The 16,505-nt window shown below is 53.4% G+C and overlaps 1 protein-coding gene across 1 annotated transcript in view; it reads left to right on the top strand.

Annotated features, from left to right (window-relative positions):
- The window catches only part of CACNG2 (calcium voltage-gated channel auxiliary subunit gamma 2), a 110,676-nt gene extending 97,332 nt beyond the window's left edge, over positions 1-13,344 (top strand). The window contains exons 3-4 of the mRNA XM_090272503.1: positions 11,495-11,635; positions 12,737-13,344. Of these exons, the coding sequence (XP_090128629.1) occupies positions 11,495-11,635; positions 12,737-13,272 (677 nt within the window). The 3' untranslated portion in view covers positions 13,273-13,344. The remainder of the gene's footprint in view (positions 1-11,494; positions 11,636-12,736) is intronic.
- The last annotated feature ends 3,161 nt before the right edge of the window (positions 13,345-16,505 follow it).

Consider the following 16,505-nt stretch of genomic DNA (forward strand, 5'->3'; position numbering starts at 1 on the left):
AATAGGAGGTCAGCAAACTCTTTCTGTGAAAGGACAAACAGTAAATATTTTAGGCTTTGCAGGCTGGACAGTCTGTTTCAACTACTCAACTAACCCTGTGGCACAAAAGCGGCGTAGACAATACAGAAGCAAATTAGTGTGGCTGTGCTCCAGTGAAATGTAACTTTATTTACAAAAACAGGCAGCAGGCCACATTTGGCATAGTGTGCTGACCCCTGATCTAAAATATGCTAATCTTGGGCTAGACAATAGAATTTTTCAAAGCTGGAAAATGTGAGTTCCTATCATTATCTATTAAGCTCTAACCTGGTTGGCTAGAGAAGCTAGAATCATTTTTGAAGGCTCCTCTGCCCCACAGAGCAGGCAGAGCTGGGGCCCAGGGAGGTTTGCAGGGCTTCTCCTGAGGTGGGCGTGGCTGTGCCTAAAGTGGGCGGGGCTGAACCGAGTGGGCGGAGCTGGAGTCAGCTCTGGATTCGGTCTGTTAAACCTATCTGCAAGATGCACCTGCCACATGGGAAGCTGTGAGAGACAGGCAAGCAGCCCCTGACCCTGAGGGCTCACTGGAGACAGACCCATGAACGTAAAGTGTACGCCATGACATAGGCCAGCAGGAAGTGTGGGGCGCAAGGGAGCGTGGCTCCTCACCCAGCCTGGAGGAGGTCATTCCAGAAGGGTCCCTAGAGAAGGTGGCACCAAAGCTGAGACTTGCACTCTAGAAATATTCATTCATTCATTCATTCACTCATTCACTCCTGACCCACTCACTAAGCACTCACTCTGCTCAGGACACTGTGGTCAGTATGGGAGACCCCAAAAAAGTCGGGGCCTTCATGAGGGCTACATTTCAGTGGAAGAAGCAAGCAATAATCAAGTGTACAGACACCCACTGGATAGTTTCAGAGCACTGAGAAGGGATGGGTGAAGAGTGGAGAGTCAGGGGTGGGCAAAGGGCAGGGAGGGGTGTTACCCAGGTAGGTGATTAGGTCCGCTTCTCTAAATGAAGAAGGAACTAGGAGGACTCTGGGGAAGCAGATACCTGAGGAGGGAATGACGAGCGCAAAGGCCTTATTAAGGCGGGAACAAGGCAGTATGTTTGCAGGTCGAGCCCAGGGCACGAATGGATGGTGTCCCTGAGCAGAGGAGCCCAATCCTGTTGGGAAGAACGTGGATTTCACTGCAACTGTGACGGGAACCATGAGCAGAGGCACTGATTTGGAAGGTCAATGCTGGCTGCTGTAGCGGAAGCAGGGGATCATACAGGGACAATGATGAAGGTGGGGAGGCCAGGATGGGGCCGTAGCAGCCATCCCAGTAAGAGGTAGTTGTAGCTGTGGTGCTGGTGAGAAGTGAGGTGCTGAGCTGGGAGGCAGGGCTGACGGGACCAGGGGTGGCCAGATGATTGAGGACAGGCAGTGGGACAGGACACTGCTGGGTTTCCAGAGGACAGCAGAGGACTGTGAGGAGGAACAGGGGTGGGGGATCCAGGAAGGTGGAAAGGGGCTCAGCAAAGAGAGACGCCAGGGCCCTGTGTGCCAAGACCAGGCATCGCTGGCTCTGACCGTTCACACTCAGCCTGCCTCAGACTCGGAGGGGCAGGGCACGGGCAGAGAGCGCTCCAGGAAGGAGGCTGGAGCTCCTGCTGTCACCAAGGTCAGGGGGCGCAGTCCACTGGACTCTGCCCACCTAAGGCCAGGGTCTGTTCTGAACCACCTCTGACTCCCCAGTGCCCAGCACCGGGCCTAGCTTAGGGCCACACACTTCTGAAACGGACGGAAGCCTGAGCGTGTGTTAGTTGTGGGACTGCGGCCCTTGCCATAGCTTCAAGGAACTCTCCGGGTGCTCTTTCCTTGGGTCTTAACTGCCCAGCGGAAAGTTCAAGCGACAGCTCAGCCCTGCTCTGCCTTATGCCTTCACCTCTAAGAACCTAGTCTTCCCATTTGTAAAACAGGCCGCATCTGTGCGCTAATGAAAGGATTTCATGGTTTAGAGGCCAGAAAGATAAGGAGGCCTCAGGAGAGGAGGCTGAGGAGGGAGTCAATGAGGTGCCTGGTAACTCTCGCCATCCTTGATCCGGCAGCTGGAGGGAGGACATAGAGAGGAAAGAGAGAGAGAGTGCCCAGTGGGCTTGGCTGGACGGGAGTGCAGGGCTCATCTCCTGGGGTGGCAGAGAAGGTGGGGTCACTTGTTCTCAAGCCGGCAGGCTGAGCTCTGAGCATCGTTCAGCACCTCTTGAAGGGCCTGGCAGAAGGAAAGTGCCAGTTAACATGTATTGGGATGAATGAATGAGTGAATAAATGAATGCGTTTATTCCCCAATCCCCATAAATACTTGAGGAGTCCCACAGCTTCTCCTGGACATTGAGTCCAGGGGCTCCCTAGTGACAGGAAGGGACAGCTCGAACAGGCCCAGGTTATCACCCTGGGCCTCCCAACATCTGGGCCTGCAAAGCTGTGGCTAGTGCGGCCCTCAGTACGGCAAGCTTACCCAAGAGCCAGTGGTGACCAGAATTGTTTTTCCCAACCAGCTCTATGGGGCCATCGGATGTGTCTGCTGTGACACCTCCCTGTCCTTAACCCTCCTTACCAAAGCTCGAGGAGCATGGTGAAGAACGGAGGCAGTGGTGACTGGGGTGTGACTTCCTATGACTGTTCATGTGTCTGCGTGTCTGTCTTTATGCATGAGGGCAAGAGTCTGTGTTGTGTTCCGTGTCTCTGTGTCTGAATGTCTGTGAGTCTGGGTGTCTGTCTGTCTGAATGTGGAAGTGCCTATGTGTTTGCACGTATGTGCTTGTGTGCGTGTGGGTCCCTGCGTGGTAAATGTTTGTGTGTGTGTGTGTGTGTTCAAGAAAGGGGACTGGTATTTCCCAGCTGTCCCAATGTGATCTGAAACAGGGGAAGAGGATCAGAGGAAATGAGTTCCCTTCCAGTCGTGTATTAAGCACCTACTATATGCTAGACCCCAAATCCACTGTTTGCGGCCATGGGTAGCGCAGGACTGCAGGGTGGGGACAGGCTCTCCAGTGGGGGAGAGTCAGGGGTTGGAGGTGATGGGTTGAGCATCCGCCGCTGTCCCTGAGACACTACGTCCAGGGGGAGTGGAGGGGCTGGCACCCAGAGGTCACACTTGCACATGCACACACACACACAATGAAGGTTACTACAGCAAACACTTTTCCCAGAGCCAGAGTAAACAGAAGGGGAGGGGAGGGAGGGCTCTGGGCCGGGCCTGTCCTTCCCTGCCAACAGAGATCTCATTTGATTCACTTGAACTAGGAGCTGACACCTTCCCAGAGAGTCACTGACCACCCGAGTCAGTGGCCACCCAAGCAGGAGAAAAGTTCCCGGGGTAAGTTTAGACCAGGAACGACACCTATAAGTCAGGGAGGACTGGCATCAGGGTTATTGGGAGGAAGAATTTACTGAACATGGCCACCATGGGAGGCGGGAGAACATAACAGCAGGCTTTAGCACACACTGCCTGGGTTCCCGTCTGGCTCTGCCACTTTGGGGTTAACCCTCCTGGGCCTCAGACTCCTCGCAATGGGGACCCAATGGGGACGACGGTCATGTGTACCTTCCTAGGGCAGTAATGAGTCTTAAGGAGTCAATATAAGACAACTCTTCACACCAACCGGGACCATAGCAGGCATTAGCTCTCGCTAGGCATTGGCCATTATTGTTGCATATATTACACAGCGAAAAGTACAAAGGATACAGATTGAGCAGGGAAGGGAGAGGAAGGGCCAAGAAGAGGGCTTCAGTCTTCAGTGGGGTGGTCAGAAAGGTCCTCACCAGAAGGAGACCCAAAGCAGGTGAGGGAGCATGTCTGGTCCTGCAGGCACCCTGGGAAGGACATTCCAGGCAGGGGGAACAGCCAGTACAGTGTTGAAGCCGGCAGGCTGGGGACAGCCAGGAGGCCACGTGGTTAGGCGGAAGGCATAAGCAGGCAGGTAGGAGGCCAGGATTTGTAGGCCTCAGTCTTACTCTGACATGGGACCGTGGGACGGTTCTGAGCAGAGGGCGGTGAGGACGAACGTCCGTGCTATCAGCATCCCTCTGCTTCTGCCGGGGAACTGACTATGGGTGCTGAGCAGGAGCAGGGAGGCCAGAAGGCGATGATGGCCATAATCCAGGCTAGAAATGCAGGTGGGGGCCCGGGGCAGGAGCTGGGAAGGGGAGCAAGTAGGGGTCAGATTCTGGATGTATTTGAAGGCAGAGGACTTACGGACAGCCTGGATGGGGGCAGGTGAGAGAAGGAGAGGACTTGAGACACCTAAGAGTCCTGGCTGGGAGGCAGGGAGCAGTGCTGCCTTCTCTGAGGCAGGGAATGCTGGAGGGGGCTGGGCCACAGGGAGGTGACCACTGTGTTCTCTAACCTGCATGTCACGACTTCTGTTAGGGACTCTTCCCCCTCCCCCTGGACCCTAAGCAGCTGCAGAGAGGTTTCCCCACCCATCACCCAGCCCAGCAGAAGGCCTGTCCCAGGTCAGGCCCAGGAGATGTTTGCTGAATGAGTAGACGAGGACCCACCCTCCCTAGGGCCCTCTGGCATGTTCCCCCTCTCCACAGAATGAAGACAGAGGTGGAGATGGGTGCTGGATCTCAAGCTGAGCCAAAGCCAGCCTCAAAGAACCCCCCTTCTGCCTATCCCCCCTTCCCCATCCCCTTCTGCCATTCCCACCAGGCACTGAGGGGCTTCCTAGGTACCAGATGTGGGAAGTATGGGAAATACCAGGCGTCAAGGTCTGAGCTTGGGATTTACCGTGAAAAGGCCATAATTCAAGGTGAGGTCAGTTCCGTGGCCTTGGGCAAGTTACAGAACTTCTCTGAGCCTGGATGAATACCAGTCCCTTGGGGGACTCTGAGGATGTAATGAGACAAGGGCTAGCGTGGTGCTTTGGTAGGGCTCCCCAGCTGCCCCAGGGAACACATACGAGAAGTCCATCACTCCTCCTTCAAGCTGGAGTTCAGAAGCACGGCAACACATCCTCCCAGCTCCTGAAATGCTGGAGCTAGACGTACACACAGCCCCGTCCTCCCATTTTACAGGTGAGGAAATACCAAGGCCCAGGGAGGTAAATGACTTACCCCAGCCCAGTACACTTTCTGGGAGGCCACCTGCCTCCGGGAACGTTATGCAGGGCTGAGCGCACCTGCCCACTGTCCCAGCCCCGCAGCCCCTTCTAGCAAACTTGTTTAGAGACATTCCCACCAGAGGTCATCATGGTCAGCGTGGCTAAAACAGCTGTGACCAAACCATGCAGTTGGGGAACCTCCCCAGCTGTAACTGGTGCTCACTCACATCCATGCAGCCGGCGCCAGTGTTCACAAAACGGTGCCTGCCCTTCGCCAGCTCTGCACACGTCGGCAGTGTCTACTCTGTCCTTGCTCATTCATTTAAGTGCTGGCTGCAGCCACCCTGCTGACTTCACGAGCTAATCATGAGTCACAGCCTACACTTTAACCAACCCCAACGCAGGTAACCGCAGGCTGGGAGAAACAGCAACAATACGCTCTGCTGTGGGAGAAGCATTTCCCGGTGCGCGCGGGTACCAGGCGCAGTTCTAATCACTTAAAACGTGTTTACCCAGGACTCCTCACCGCAGCAGCCGTCTGGGAGAGGTGTCTGACCCTCCCTCTGCGGCACAGGGGGAAACTGAGGCTCGGGGGGCAGGCGACACTGGAGTGAGATACACCAGGCAGGCAGGCTGTCTCCTGAGCTCCTGCGGCTGCCCCCCAAGCGCAGAGACAACAGGCACTGGGAAAGCCCCAGGACCTGCACAGGTGGTGCTCCCAAAGGACGCTCACGGGGCTCCCACATTCCTTCCGTACGTAGCAAACATTCACTGTGCCAGGCCGGACACTTTTACACATTACTTTCGGTCATCTGCACAGCCCCCTAAGAGAAAGGCACCATTGGTGTCCCCGTTACGCACATGAGAAAGGGGAGGCACAGAGGCCACAAAGGCAGTGGGAGGGCCAGGATGGGACCCCAAGCCGTCCGCACCTGGAGCCCAACCACCGCTCTCGACTCCTCTTCCCGCGCCTCACCCACCATCTTCTTTTTCCTCTTCCACTTTCTCTGAGGTCTTTCTCTCCCCTCCAACCACACCTTCTCTCCCTCCTGCCTCCTCCTCTCCTTCTCTTTTCTTTTCTCTCCCCCACACACTCTCACCCGTACATGCTCGCACACTCGCACACACTCATTCACATACACATCCTCCCACTCACACACACTCACACTCATTCACAGACACATCCTCCCACTCACACACACTCACACTCATTCATATACACATCCTCACACTCACACACACACTCACTCTCATTCACACACACACACCCTCCCACTCCCACTCACACACACTCACACTCATTCACACACACATCTTCCCACTCTCACGCACACACTCACACTCATTCACATACACACCCTCCCACTCCCACTTGCACACTCACACTCATTCACACACATACCTTCCCACTCCCACTTACACACTCATTCACATACACATCCTCCCACTCCCACTCGCACACACTCACACTCATTCACACACACACCCTCCCACTCCCACTCGCACACCCTCCCACTCATTTTCACACACATCCTCCCACTCCCACTCACACACACACCCTCCCACTCACACACACACTCATTCACACACACCCTCCCACTCACACACACTCATTCACACACACCCTCCCACTCACACTCGCACACTCACTCATTTGCACACACATCCTCCCACTCACACACACATTCACACACACATCCTCTCACTCCCACTCGCACACTCACTCATTCGCACACACATCCTCCCACTCTCACACTTACCGCTCGCACACACTCACACACTCTCATTCACATACACGTCCTCATGCTCTCACACTCGCACACTCACACACACTCACACACGTGCACTCACGCGTGCATTTGCTGCAGCCCGTCCCTTCCCAGTCTCGGCCTGCCCACCCCATGGAGCACAGTGTGGAAGGAGGAGAGAGGGAGAGATGCCCGAGAGCCTGGATGCTCCTCCCAACCCAATGCGTCTGATTCGATCCTGATCCTGTTCAAATGGAGCAAATCCCAGATGGGGTAACAGGCATAAGGAGCTTACCACTGAGCCCGGAAAATCAGGAGCCCCCCCCTCCCTAGACCTGACTATGATGGCAGTTTTGAGTGAAGGCCACAGCTGGCCCAGGGAATAGGCGTGGCAGCGGCCTGGCCTGGCTGAGTGGGGGACACAGAACCTTGAAGATCACGTAGTCCAACCCCACCAGAGTGCAGACCTGGACCCAGAGAAGGCAAAGCCCACACTTGGGTTCCGTGGAGAGTCAGGCAAAGAGTGGGTGCCGGGCTGGCGTCTGCTGACCTCCCAGCACCCCACCCTCACAGAGCACCCCTCCTCCTTTGCCTGACTGAGTGAGGAAACTGCCAGGCCTTCCCGGTCAGGCGTCTGCCCTGTCCTCTGGCTGTGGCCACCATGAAGAGGGATTGGACAGCAGAATGGCCGTGCGTGCCAGGGCCCCCCCTGGGCACTAGACGGGGAAAGGGCCTGTCTGCAGGATTTGGTCAAAAGAGGATCGGCATGGAATTTACAGCTTAGGCCACCACACCCAGAAGGCAAGATGTCACTCCCTCCTGGGTACTTATGACACTTTTCATTTCTGTCACCAGCATAGAAAATAATAAATTGTTTATAACTTACCAACATTCTGGATTTTCAAAAGCTTCCAACGTCCTTCTTCCTATTTAATCACTGTAACCCTGTAAGATAGACCAAGTTTGAGTCTTCAGACCCTATTTTACAGACGAGGAAGTAGAGGCCCGGGGACACCACGGGATGTGCCCAAGGTCTTCCCAAGCCAGTCATGAAACACTGTTCTTCCAGGGGGACACCCCTCTGCGCTCAGCTCCGTGACCCTGCATTTACAGCTTCAGCCCAGACCTGCACGCCCAACTGCCCTCCACACCTCACGTGCCTACTCCCAGAACACCTCAAACTCAGCATGTCCCAAACCAAACCTTGACTCCCCGCCCCGCACTCCTTAGGCTTGATCCCCTCTCCATCTCACAAGCGGTTTTACCCACCCACCCAGCAATCTGTGACCTAGATGTCACCGTCAACGCCCCTCTCTCCTCCGCCCCTATCCACCCATCGCCAAGTCCTCATTCTCCTCTCCAACACCGCTCAAGCCCAGCCCCCTCTGCCCACACCCTCTGAACCCACCCTGGTCCTAGCACCGTCACCACTTGCCTGGGTGGCTGCAGCAGCCTACTCCCTGGTTCCCTGCAGGCGCCCTAAGCCCCTCTTCACCCATGTGCTTTTACAGATGCAAATCAGACTGCACGGGTCCTGCCTGCTTTAAGCCCTTTAACGTTTCCCATTGCTCTGGAGCATGACCCACGGGTCCTTGGTGACCACCAGCCCCTGCGTGGCCTGGCCCCAGCCTGCTTCACCTCCCCCGGTACCCTCCCCTCTGCCAGCCCCTCCAACAACTCCTCATGAGCCAGCTCCTTTCAATCCCCTGAACAAGCCATGCTTCCTCCAGCCCTTGCTCATGCTGCTTCCTCTCCCCGGAACACTCTCCACACCCTGCCTCTGTTCTGCCCAGTTAGCTTCTCCTTATCCATCAGAGGTCAGCCCCAATAGCACTGCCTCAGGGAAGTCCTCCCTGATGCCCACAGAGCTCAGAGGAGCCTCCGACAGGCATGTAGTATAGGGAGTGCGGTGGTTAGGCGCACCGAGTGCAGAGTCAGACTGCCTGGGTTCACAAACTGAGCTCCTCCATTTCTTCACGGGGTGACCTTGGACAAATGACTTGACCTTTCCATGCCCCCATTTTAGCCTGCATATAATAGGGGTAATTAAACTCCTTCATGGGGTTATTGTGAGTACTAATATGTACAGTGTTTAGAACGGTCCGAGCATACACTCAGCACTCAGTGAACATTAACCTGTCATGTGCCTTACTTCATGGTGTCATGTGCGTATCTTTCTTTCATAACACTATCCTGGTTGATAATTATCTATCTATGTTATTGTCTGATGACGTATATCTTCTTCATGAGAATGCGGGCTTTATAAAAACATGGACCAGGCCTATTTTTGCATTCCTCTGCCTTCCATGCCCAGCGCGGAGCCTGGCACAGTGGCTGGCTCTCAGTCTGTGCGTATTCACTGGACTCCCAGTTGTCAAGAGCAATGCATCTCCCTGCTCCAGACCATGCTCTCAGCCAGGAGTGGCCAAACTGCGACTAGTAGGCCAAATCTGGCCCACCAACTGTTTTTATAAATAAGGTTTTATTCGAACACAACCACGCTCATTTGTTAACATATTGTCTATGTCTGTTTTCATGCTATTGTGGCAAAGTTGAGTAGTTGCAACAGAGACCATAGGGCCAGAATACGTATTATCTGTCCCTTTATAGAAAAACCTTGCCAACATCTGCTTTAGGTATGCGTGATCTCCTGGAAGCCAAGGCCCATGATTTCATGGGTTAGTATGAGGGTTAAATGGGTTAATCCATGGGAGGCACTTAGAAGAGGGCCCAGGACATAGGAAGAGCTCCATCAGTATTAGTAGGTATTGTGTACTTCCATATGCTTACTCATAGGTCAATAAATAGTTGTTCATGAAACAAATCAGGTATTTTCTGCTTCCTGTGATAGATTTTGGCACTAAAACTATGCCAGCCCCAGTGCGAAGTCAGGACAATTCGTGGGGAAATTGTGCCTGGACTGAAGGGGGAGGGATATCAGAAATAATAAAAATTGTATGTTTTACTGTACTCCTTGTAAAAACAATGCAGATGTTATCCAATTTAATCCTTACAAACTTTCATGCACAAACAAATCTTATTATGAGGATCTTGTTAACATGTACATTCCAACTCAGGAGGTAGGCCCATGATAGGGCCTGAGAATCTGCATTTCAATCAAACTCCCCCATGACGCCTGCGCTGCTGGCACTCAGACTGCCCTTTGAGCAGCAGGACCTCCAACATTCCTGTGAGCTGGAGAGTATTACTGTTCCTCTCACTTTACGGGATGGGGAAACTGAGATTCAGAGAGCTCAACTCTTGTCCAAGGTCACACAGATAGTCAGGGACAAAGCCAGGATTGGAACTCAGGTGGGACTACCTGAAAAATCCCCCTTCTGATTCACTAGCTGGATGGCCTTGGGCGAGTTACTTTACTTCTCTGAACTTCAGTTTTCTCACCTGTCAGTTGGAGCTCAGAAACATGCCCCGAAGGGCTCTTGTGAGGATTAAATTATGTAATGTTTGTTAGGTGCACACTCAGCACCTGACAAATACTCTCTCTCTCCGGGGTGTTCAGTGAGTTCTCACCATCCCTGCTTGCTTACGAAGATGAGAATGTAGGTAGCTGTGAGTGTGCACACCTAAGCAGACACATGTCCGTGTTCAGGTGTCTGGGGGCGGAGGGATCAGGTTGGGGATACAGTGGAGCCTGGCACAGTGGCTGGCACTCCGTCTGTATGTATTCACTGGACTCCCAGTTGTCAAGAGCAATGCATCTCCCTGCTCCAGACCTTATCTTAGAAATGTCTTGCAGGGAGCGAACATCCACTCAGGTCTGGGGAGGAGGCAGTGCCATCTTGCCTGGAGGAGAAGGAGTGCTAAGAATGCAGAGTAACCCCACTATCCCGCACCCCATGTCCTCATTCTCTCACCCAGCTAGGGTTCACACCACGCATGCCCACCTGGACACTCTCATTCAGAAAATCTTTACTGTATGCCCTCAAAGACTTATCTAGGTGCATTATCAGAATCAACTCAGTCAATCCTCACAACAATTTTAGGAGGCAGACACTGTTACCATGCCCATTTTATAAATGAGGAAATTGAGGCAGAGACTTAAGACAATATACCCAAACTTATACAGCTAATAAATGCTAAAGCCACATTCAGATTCCAAATCCAGGCCATGTGGTTTCCTAACCACTGTACTGCACTGCCTCTTGATGTTCCCAAAGTATCACAAAGAGCAGATGAAGGAGCTAAAACCTCTGCCTCAGGATGTCAGTGAAGGCTTCATGGACAAGGGAACCTGGAGTGGGGTTTTGATGAATAAATAGAAGTTTGCTGAGTCTAAAAAGAGCAGGAAAAACATTCTAGTGAGAAAGCTCAGTATGTCAAAGTCAGAAGCATGCAATGACATGATACAGGAAATTCGCCATGGCTGGACAAGAGGGAATATAGGCATGAAGCTGGAACTGGGGAGGCCAAGTCACATGGGGCCCTGTAGGCCTCAAGGGGCACTGGAGTTTGGGCCTGTAGACACAGATGAGCCCCGGAAGGGCTGGGAGCTGGGCGGTGGCTTGCCCCCTCTCCCTCCTCCCTGGTATTGCTAAGCAACCTCCACTCTGGTCCTGTGTCCATAAAGCCTGTGTGCTGCCCTTCCCTCCCTCCTGCTCGCCTCAGTCTCACAGCCATGTTCTTTCTCTCCCTGACCCTCCACGTTCTGCAGGGGCCGTAAGGGCCTCGAGCATTTTCCCAATCCTGAGTGTGATTCTGCTTTTCATGGGTGGACTCTGCATCGCAGCCAGCGAGTTCTACAAGACTCGACACAACATCATCCTGAGCGCCGGCATCTTCTTCGTGTCTGCAGGTAACGGCCATGAAGCCAGACAGGCCAGAGCCCAGGTCTGCTAGCGGGGAGAAGGCTGAGGTTTGGGTGCTCAATGGCTGGGAGGACCCGGCGGAGAGAGGAGAGGGGGGAAGGGAGGAGTATCCAGGTCTAGCAACAGGTTGTATTGAGGGGAAGGCAGACTGTGCTCATCTCGTGCCTGAGTACCGCCCCTCCCCGCACAGCCCACTGAGTCCTCTGAAACATCCCAGGCCCTGTCCCTTAGCCCAGCAGCCTACCTTCCTCCCACTTCTCAGAAAAGGGCCCAAATCCCAGGGCCTTTTCAGGGTACTAAGCCTATCCTCACGTGCCCTCTCTCCTTACTACCCTACCCAGGTGAAAGCAGGCAGGCACCCCAAACCACTTTTTCAGTCCAGTTACATGACAAGTCACACTTGCTTCCAAATCCAGAAAAAGAACATGGGCTACAGCATGAGACATTTAATAAGAATGACTAACACTCAAGCGGCACTTCCCAGGTCCCAGGCTTTAACAGCTTTCACGTGCATCGATTCACTTAGTCCTCTCTGTGGCCCTACGAGAGCACGTCCTATCATTATCCCCATTCCACAGATCCAGCAACGCAGACTAAGGTTACCTTGCCAAAGGCTTTGAATCCAGGCAGTCTGCTTCCAGGAACCAGACCTAACCCCCTGCTACACTAGCTTCAAATCCCTGTGCAGCTTTGAGCAGGTTCCTTCACCTCTCTGTGACCCCCTTGCTCACTTGCAAACCCCCTGTAAAGCACTTAGCAGGGAAGACAGGTGGCAGATGCTCAATGAACAATATATATTATTACTGCTGCTCAGCAGCTGTGGAATGCCTCGCTCTTCTTTCCCCTCTTCCGTACCTTTCCATGAGCTCTTCCCTTTGTGGCTCGCTCCACATGGAATGACAGCATATTAGGGTGATGCTTGCCAACATCCCTATATACTCACCTACCCATGCACCGTGAGAGCAGCGGGCCATCCAACCGCCCCTGTCCTTGAATCCTGCCCAGGGCCCGGCTTCTGCTTGGAAACTAACACCCTTCTCTCTGGTTCTGCCCCGCCCAACCCCCCGCGCCCATCCCGTGCCCCGCAGGTCTGAGTAACATCATCGGCATCATAGTGTACATATCTGCCAATGCCGGAGACCCCTCCAAGAGCGACTCCAAAAAGAATAGTTACTCGTACGGCTGGTCCTTCTACTTCGGGGCCCTGTCCTTCATCATTGCCGAGATGGTCGGTGTGCTGGCCGTGCACATGTTTATCGACCGGCACAAACAGCTGCGGGCCACAGCCCGCGCCACGGACTACCTCCAGGCCTCCGCCATCACCCGCATCCCCAGCTACCGCTACCGCTACCAGCGCCGCAGCCGCTCCAGCTCCCGCTCCACCGAGCCCTCACACTCCAGGGACGCCTCCCCCGTGGGCCTCAAGGGCTTCAACACCCTGCCGTCCACGGAGATCTCCATGTACACCCTCAGCAGGGACCCCCTGAAGGCAGCCACCACGCCCACCGCCACCTACAACTCCGACAGGGATAACAGCTTCCTCCAAGTTCACAACTGTATCCAGAAGGAGAACAAAGACTCTCTCCACTCCAACACAGCCAACCGCCGGACCACCCCCGTATGAAGCCGCGGGACCTCGCCAGCGCCGCCTGCCTGCCTGCCTGCCGGGTCCCAGGCGGAGCCCGGAGTGGGGGTGCGGCCCCGCGGGGTGGGCCGGGGGTGGGGGGAGGGTGGGGGAAACAAAACCATCCACGGGGCGGGGGGGAAACCTTCCAAAAGCAAAAAAACAAAAAAAAGAGAAAAACATAAGTAAATTTAAAAAAAAAAAAAAAAAGGAACAAAATATATGAGGAACAAAGAAGCCAAACAACAGAAAATGTGAAAAACACATAAACAAGGAAAGGAAAAACAAACTTTTAAAAAAAGCAAGAGAGGATAAAAATTAAAAATAGAAAATAAATCTAAAAGAAAATGCATGATTTCCCATGTACCATTATTTTAACACTTAATAAAAACCAATTTAAATGAAAAAATAAATAAAAGGGAAGCAAGATAACATTAAAGCAAAAAACAGGAGAAGGAACAGACAGGAAGGGGAATGTTCTTTGCATTTAATCAGGGCTTTATGTTACTTGTTTGTTTTTTTACACTCGGGAGAGTTGTTTTTCTGTTCCCTTGACCCCAAGCAGGCTCTGCCTCCCTGGGGGAGTGGGGGGCGGGGGGAGGGGGGAGACTCGGAGGCCCCGGGGGCCAGGTGAGCCTCTTGGTCACTGCCAGGTCCCTGGAGCCTCTGGATGGGTGCCCCAGGAATGCTGGGCAAGCTCCTGGCTTGCAAGCCCGCTCCACCCAGCATCAATGGGGCGATTATAGGCCTCCAGGTGACCCAAGAGTCCTTGGTCCCTCCTGTCCGAAAGGTGCCTGGAGGGGGGTGCACTTGGGGCTTGCCCAGCCCCCAGGTTCCCAGTCCTTAATGGTCCTTAACCCACTGTGATGACTTCCTAGGCCTTGAGGGAAAGGAAGGAGAGGAGAGGACTGCCAGTGGCTTGCCGAGATGCCCAGAAACCCCGGAATCCTCAGGGTGAGCCTCTTGGGGTCACCACCCCAAGCTCCTGTCCTTGGGGGCAGGAGATCCCACCCCCCGGGGGATATAAAGCAGCTCTCCCTCCTCACCCCTCACCTCAGGGCCACTCGATGACCCTGAGGCAATGGTGGACCCCCAGACTCATAGGCTCCCCAGCCCCTTGGGAAGGGGGCTCACTGACCCTTTGGGGGTCCTTGGACTCACTGAAGCCCCTTCAGGGTTCAGTGGGTCCAACAATGACATTGCAAAAAGGTTTCTTTTTACAAAAGAAAAAGGAAAAAAAAGTGGTGATTTTTTTTTTAATAAAAAAAACCACAGACTATAAATAAATGTAAATATATAATAAGTGGATTTACTCGCAAGAAAATCAGATAGTATTTTTCTTTTAATTCTTTTCCAGCTTTAAACTGTGAAAACAAAAATATGGGGTGGGGTGGGGGACTTAAAATTTAGCAGGGAACTTGTAAAGAGAAAACAGAAAACAAATATACAAATCCATTTTTTTAAACTACTGTTTGTAAGAGATTAGAGCTGGGTTTATAGCAGGAGGGAGAGACAAAAGGCCCTAGGGAGCTGCAGAGAGTTCCTATGACGGAAGCTCTCTTCCTTATACCAGGAAGGTGCTGCTAATGTGGGCGAGAGAGAATCACGATGGAAGAGTCCAGAGTCTTCACGACGGAGATCGCATGCACACACACGTGCGCACACACGCACACACACACACACACACCGAGTCCTCAGAGTCCGGCGCTGGAACCGCTCACAGGGATACACGTGCCATCTAAACCCTGCCGTCCCCCTACAAAGCCATGGACAGCCACAGCTCCGTACTGGCTTGTATGCTCCCCCGCGTGCCCTCCCACCACATACACGCTCACCGCTTGCATGCATGGGAAGGGCACCAGTCTAGAATCCAGCTTTGAATTCTGGAATCCCTTGCTGTGTGGCCCCTCTGGGCCTCAGTTTCCCCCTGTGTAAGCATGTGGATTGACCCAGAAGAGTTCCAAAGGCCCATTCTTATTCTTGATGCCAATGACTTTTAAGATATGCCACCTACCCAGAGAAAGATGCAAGAGACAACCAAAATAGCTGCCATCCAGCCCCCAGACATTGAGAACATTTTCAAATTACTGGTCAGCTGCTCAGACACACACACACACACACACACACACACACATACACGCACACATACACGCACACCATATGCCTCCTCACTGTGCTCCCAAGCCCCTGCCCCCACATCCAACGTCAAAGCAAAAATTACACACATGAGCAAACGTATCCTGCCATTCAGACAGAGAGAGAAAAGGCACCAGGGGTCCCCAAAGCCACTCTGCATTCTGTGTCCCCTTTCTTAAATGCCATAACCCAGTCACAGAGAAGGAAGGGGGCTTCCTTGAGAGAAGAGATCAGTCACCACACTTCCTCCACTGTCTTTGAGGGTCAAAGAAAAAGAGGATCCTCTGAGGTTTGTTGAGAGTGATTAAGGCCAGGGGATGGAGAGGAGAGCTTTAGAGTTTGGTCCCATGGTGAGGACTAACCTCAAAAGTTAAACGTACTCCACAGACTAAGGTCTGGGGCATCCCATGTTGCTCCCCTTTCTCCCCAGAGGGACAAGGGCCAGTTCAGACTAAGCGAAACCCAACGGCTTTCCAAAGCTTGAATTCCAGCCCAGCCTGCCAATCACTCTGCTGAAGGAAGGGGGTCCTTGCTGCCATCTGCACACCTCGGTTTGCCTCTTTCTTGGCACTGCCCTGGCCTGGAGTTTCCTTAGCTCTGGGGAGTTGGGAGGAGTGGCTAGCAAGGTTTGGGGAGTTGCACACTCCCAGCTGCTCTTCCTGTCTTTTGTCTGGGAAAGAAAAGTTCTGTTCTCAGGTCAGCAGCAGCTGGAACCCTAAATTCAGCTTAAACCACAAGACAGAACATCTGGCAGCCCAGCCAGGAAGTTCACGGGAGGCCACAGGTCCCCGGGGCAGAGCAGCGGGCGATGCAACCCAGTGCTTCTCAGTCTGGGCAGAAATCATGATCTCTCCCTCCCCCACTTCAGCCTGGCCCTCCAGGCCCACCAGATTCAAACCTGAAAGGATCCAGGACTAGACGGAATGGTGAGGCCCCAAGAAAGCAACAAACAAGCAGGTGCTGTCCGAAGAGGAAAGCTGGCCCAATCCTCTGAGTTCTGGCAGAATGTTTGGGGTGGAAATCAGTGCTCCTTTCCAGGCCTCAAGGCCTGGGTCCTGAGTCCTCTTGAAAAAGGCTCTCTGGTGGGAGAAACCAGC

Source organism: Furipterus horrens, unplaced genomic scaffold (genome assembly GCF_987537825.1).
Source record: "Furipterus horrens unplaced genomic scaffold, mFurHor1.1.pri manual_scaffold_4, whole genome shotgun sequence".
Classification (NCBI taxonomy): domain Eukaryota; kingdom Metazoa; phylum Chordata; class Mammalia; order Chiroptera; family Furipteridae; genus Furipterus; species Furipterus horrens.